We start from the raw sequence: 5982 nt of genomic DNA, 5'->3' as shown, positions 1-5982 counted from the left end.
CTAACTGTCACTATCGAACACTTGTCATAGAGAACATTTACAAAGAATGTTAATGATTGTAGTGCCGTATAGTAAAAACTAATAATATTTATTAAAATTTGGCCATGACACATAATTAATATATTAATAATCTAATTAGATTTCTCTCAAGTATTATACTAATAAAACAAACGTTATTTAATTTAATACGCACAACAGACGTACCGCTTATGTCAAATTTGACATCTAGTTCACATTGACATTTCTATTTCTGTCTGTGTCCTTTCGAGTTTTCAATGCGAGTTGCGACTAATTTTTGTTGTTTGGAATAAAATTGACTTCTATTCTGAAAGTAAAACACGCCGTTAACCGTAAATAAATAAAATTAAAGATTTTCAAAATAAGTGAAATGTCGCCTATACTGAAGTTCCGATGATGGAAACTAAACTGCAAAAACAAATCGTTGATTATTTTTGTGATTTCGAGGAATTTTATCGAGCTGCTACCAAAAACTTGTTACAGTGTCGAGCAATAGCCGATTCTATCAATAGCAATATCAGCACATGCAGAGAAATAGCAGCGTTAGTTAATATTTATACTTACTGTAAGGTACTTTAGTAAGTATTAAATTTTGTTTAATTTTACTAACCTATTTTGTGTTTCACCAGGGCTGACATTAGTAGGACCCCTTTAGAAGAATACAAAGATATACAATCGAAGCTACTATCTAAACTACATGATCGTATCTCGGATAGAGTAGTGACAATTCAACAATATTCGTAAGTACTAACCATCAGTTTTGTTATCAAAAAATACTATAGGTAGGTACTTATTACCTGAAGATTTAATTTTATCTCATCTTTATTAGAGCAAACTCCATATTCGACTGTACTAAACTATAAAATATTTTATTTTACAGTTTACAACTATCAACTCTGTTTGAAGAGCTCTACACCAAAAAGAAAGATTTAATTTTAAAGTGCAAGGATATTGACTTCAGCGCAAACACACCCTTGGTAAGAGGATCCCCCTTCCAACCAGCTCTAAAAACACTTCTGGTTTATGCTAATTATACAATTAAATTTGGTGCCCACATCTGTTCAATATTTGAAACATCTCTAAACTCATTTGCTCTGTTTGGTACGGACTGTGAGCTACCAGCAGATAGCTTTGTTATACCGCGGGTTATAACTCTTTCAGCTAAGGAGATAGTGACATACACATCTAGTTTTACTAGAGACACAAAAAAATAAACTTGACCATAAATTGCAAAAACCTTTTCCACCATGGATTTTCTTGACAACATTTTGAATTCAATGCAAAAACCACCATCAGCAAGCGAAGCTCAAAAGAATGCCATCAAAAAGCAGAAAGAGGCAATTGAAAAGAAACATAAACAAGAGAAAGAGATGCTGAACCGTTTCCGAAAGAAAGTTGAAGATAAAGTTAGTGACTTCATCAAAGATGGAACGCTGCCATACCTCCAGTTTGACCCAATGGACCATATGTACAGAGCCATCATCCGAGATGTGGCTGAGACTGCTGGGGCTCAGGTGTTCTCCTTTGGCCAAGAAGGTATTGACCGCTATGCAGTTGTATACAGCAAAGACCAGGGGCCCTCGGAGGACGAGCTGGCCGTCCGGCGCGCGGGCGGCGTGTGGGATGAAGAAAAAGCTGTAGAAATGGCATTGCAGCGTATTGAAAACAAAAGACAAGCGGTTCTAGATTCTGAGGAAGAGAACAGGAAACGCAAACGAGGCCCCGAGGAACTTAGTGGAACGTTCTACAAGCAGAAATATGCTCATCTGATTGGACAAGAAGCAGCTATTGATGCTGCACAGAAAACTATCATGAATAAAAGCTATGGAGAAGTTTCAAGTGAAAATAAAAAGGATTTGCGTTCGATAGAACAAACAATGGCTGATATAAAAGCAAAAAAGCTGAAGAAAACTGAGGAAGATGTTGAGAGTGTTCAAACATAGTATAAGTTTCTTGTAATTAATTTTAATACTCCAGCAACCATATCTGTTGGTTGTAACTATGCCTAGAATACTTTGTAATCATCAATTAAATACATGAAAGGTATCTTTTTATTTGAGTCTGTAAAGTGTAAACTGATATAAATACTGATACTACCTACATACTTTTACAATGTACTACAAGAATATGTTTTTTTTTCTTGAATGAAGTTGTTTGTCCTTTGAGTTCAGGAATTTTGCTGTAACTATTGCTACATATTTTTTATATGAAATTGATTTAGCTGACTCAAATAAAACTGAAATTATGTAAGTATTCGGTTGTGATACATTTATCACAACGAACAAACCATTACGTATACCGGTATACCTTCTTCTTCTTTATTATAAAAATGAATTAGTTTTTTTGACTTCTAGGCTAGCATACCAATAAAATCGAGGCGATTCTGAAGTAAATTTTAGCAGTGTCAAAACTTAAACTTGTAATATGGAAAATAAGATTAGAGGCAGACAATCATAAAGTTAAATTTCGAACGAGTAATTTTACGTTTTGCCAATGCTAAGTTTCAAATGAGTGCCTTCAGAGTAACTATCAATATTCAAATAGCAATACCTACTTAATAGTTAATTTTAAATGAACTGCTAAGCTTAGTTAGAATAGATACTGAAGACAAGACTGGTGTAAAGATGTTAGGTTTTCAGATTAGTTTGTATATTTTCTATAACTCATGTAGGTATGTGTGTAGGCACTTATGTCCTAAATCAACGATAGCACCCCTCTGTACACTATGGCTGTTCAGGTTAGTGATGAAAACATAGCTGATAATATACAATGATTTCACGACAATCATACGATTCCGACATGTGCTAAGCAGAGATGAGAAGAGCGAGATGTCTTTCAGCTCTGGTGATTCCACCGCATTTGGGCGGTGGTCGGACCTACGAGTGCTTACATAGACAATCGGGTTCCCTGTGTATCTACCTGTACCGGTAACCTGATTATGCGAAAGCGCTCATGACATTTAAAAATCCGGGAAATGCTCCGTGAGTGAGCGCTTTCGCATAATCAGGTTACATATACACGGAACCCGAGTCTCTATGTAAGCACCCTAAGCGGTGACGTTTGGTTGTTGCTGCCAAGATGCCAGATCTACGCAGGGCATTCACAGACCTGTCTGCAGTATCGCTACAACAAAAAACAAATACAAAGAGCTTTAATATTTACTAGTGTGCTATGTTTTATTGTTAAATCGCAAAAATATAGCAATAACGACCCTACTGTATTAGGAATAACGAAATAAGTCGAATCATGTTATCGAAATACACTGTTGCAAAATTGGGATAAGTAGTAAGTAAGCCGAAAGAAGGTGTATTCTCATACTCAAAGTCACGTGACCATCAAATTTAATATTGTATGGAGAAGCAAAAAAAACGTGAATTCCCCAAAAGTTGTTCAGAATGAGCCTCTGACACCGCCTTTCCGCTTACTACTATACCACTTTTCTGCTAACTTTCTAGCAATATGTAAATTATAATCAAATCATCCTTGAATGTATGAAATGTTTGTATATTTAGCTGTACCTACTTTGGATTCTGAGAGTGCCTTTAGGTTCATGTTTTTGTTACCATATTGGCTATGGTTTTTGTGTAGGTATCAATTAACTATCTCACCTTGTGTACAAATGTACCTTTGACTTATTTGTTAATCCTAAGTTCTTAAGCGTTATATACCCATATAGTGCAAGGGTGTAAACATGTGTGGCAACAGTGGCAAGCATATCTCTGAAAGTTTTTTTTAATTAGACGATATCTATAATTTTCATTGCCATTGTAAACCTCGGTTAAGTACTTAGGGTCGCTATATTATTGGCTAGGTTTCTTCATGTGTTTTTCACATTAAACAATGTAAATCATACGAACATATGTGAAATAACTTTTAATTTTCATGGTACAAAATAAAGGACTTCATAAAAAACAAACCCTTTTTTATACTTACTTACCTTACTACCCTACTACACCTTACTTATTTGAAAGGATAGTTATAGAAATTATAATCTTAACCTTTATTAAATTTAAATTCTACATAGGTAGGTAATTAAATAGTTAAAGAAAAAAATTCATTCATTTTCATAAAGTGTTGGATAAAAAAATTAAAAACATGTTATAATTTTTAAGAATTTATTACCATCAACACGTTAATAAGTAAGTATAGATATTTATACATAGAAACAACAAGTCAGTTATCGATTACGGAACATGATTCATCAATTTCATTATTGTCTAGAGTATTTTCAGCCATGTCAGAATACTATTGTCTTCAATCATGCTTAAATCAAACCATTATAAAAGTAAAATTTAAACCCTCATAATAAAAACTTAATTACGATACGAGTAAAACTTAATATCGAATTCTTACATTCTTAGGCCACAAAATTGTCACAATAATAATGAATATTGTCAATACAAACCTAGATACATTTAAGTACTTGCGTCAGATGTAGGAAGATCTTTTTGCAAAACGAATGAGTGGCCACCTAGCGGTTCACACACTGCGCACCATTTATAAAGGTGTTTTTTTTCTAAACCTAAGAAACTACCTAGGTCACAAAATGACTTTGATAAATAATATTTGTAACTTTATTGTTCTGATTTTATTATTGTCTTATACATATAGATGTAAGTAGCTACTTATTCTCTAAAATGTGCTGTTTAACCAAAGTAAACATAAATCAGTCTATAGCAAAAACTTTAATAATCGATAATAATATCACTCATCGCAATTTAATTCTAAGTAAGATACAACAAAGATATTGGTGTTTTATTTCTGAAACTACTTATTACAAACCATAATTTTCTTTCGGATATGTTCATGAAATTGCAGATACGCAGAAGTGTGATATGTTTTACTTCATTTATGATATGGGTTAATTCATTTTCGATAAAAATTAAACAAGACAGGAAGGACGCGGCTAAACATGTTTAAAATTGATGTAAGTCCACTTTAGGGAGAATGTTGTAAAGTTAAATGCAAAATGAGATGTTTTCCGAAAACTTCGACGGATGATGATTTTAATTGACCTTAATTTGTACACAATAGAAACTGAAGAAAGTGAGATATCAAGTTCCTATCATAGCAAATCTATCATTGTCTATTAAAATTATGTGCGTACAGTAGCATGTTATACATAGGTATAAGTATTATTATTTGTAATAAACTAATCACTAATTCTGCCTACCCCGCAAGGGAGTACATTAGTACAAGGCGTGAGTGCGTGTTTTTTTTTTTTTTAATCACTAATTAATATTCATAATCATGTCAGTATTATACATATTAGATACCTACAGATTTTTGTAGGCACTGGGTGTCATTCGAATAGTGGAAGAGAAAATCTTATCACATCTTAAATAAATTTAAGAGCTGTTCTGAAATGCAGTTGCATACGCGAGTCGGACAAAAAAAGATTATTTAAAATATGTTTTATGCAGCAAACTACCTTAGCAACCAGTCCATTTATTACTAAAAACTGTATCTAAGTATACATATACGTTAGATAATGGGTCATTTCCGTGGCTTACTTCTCTATGGGTTTTAGTATAAAACCGAGGATCTATATAGGGCCACTAACTGTAGTGTAGATATGCTGTCTTTCAGTGGAAATATATTTTCCCCTTTGCCATTTATCCAACAGTAAACCAGCTGTGTGCGTTGTTATTTCCACGTTACGTTATTTTTATTTCGTTACCACATTACGTTAATACTTCATTTGATTTAAATTATTTATCTTACATGGTTTAACAACTAGCGTTATAAATAACAACAAGATATATGTATACTATTAGGTATATAGACGATACAATCTAAAACAGGAATAGTTATTTATAAAAGTTAACAACAATTACAACTCTTTCTATATTTATCACATCGAATCATACAAAATACGATATAGTACATATAATAAATGAATTACTTAATGTTATTATTTTGTATAACTTTATATTTATGAATTTTAGTTAAACTAAACCTTAT

The 5982-nt window shown here is 32.8% G+C and overlaps 1 protein-coding gene across 2 annotated transcripts; it reads left to right on the top strand.

Annotated features, from left to right (window-relative positions):
- Window positions 1-245: 245 nt before the first annotated feature.
- LOC105394917 (sperm-associated antigen 7 homolog) lies at window positions 246-3934 on the top strand. 2 transcript variants are annotated; one of them, XM_011566839.3, is made up of 4 exons: window positions 246-560; window positions 648-758; window positions 899-995; window positions 1180-3934. In XM_011566839.3, exon 4 carries the CDS (start codon window positions 1266-1268, stop codon window positions 1959-1961), a length of 696 nt encoding a protein of 231 aa, XP_011565141.3. In that variant the 5' UTR covers window positions 246-560; window positions 648-758; window positions 899-995; window positions 1180-1265; the 3' UTR covers window positions 1962-3934. The 2 variants fall into 2 exon arrangements, with proteins under 2 accessions (XP_011565141.3, XP_011565140.3); XM_011566838.3 differs by having other exon boundaries at window positions 899-3934.
- Window positions 3935-5982: the final 2048 nt, after the last annotated feature.

The sequence above is a fragment of the Plutella xylostella genome, chromosome 29, assembly GCF_932276165.1.
Source record: "Plutella xylostella chromosome 29, ilPluXylo3.1, whole genome shotgun sequence".
Taxonomy (NCBI): Eukaryota; Metazoa; Arthropoda; class Insecta; order Lepidoptera; family Plutellidae; genus Plutella; species Plutella xylostella.
The sequence above is the reverse complement of the archived record's forward strand: the minus strand, read 5'-3'. Positions and strand labels throughout refer to the sequence as shown.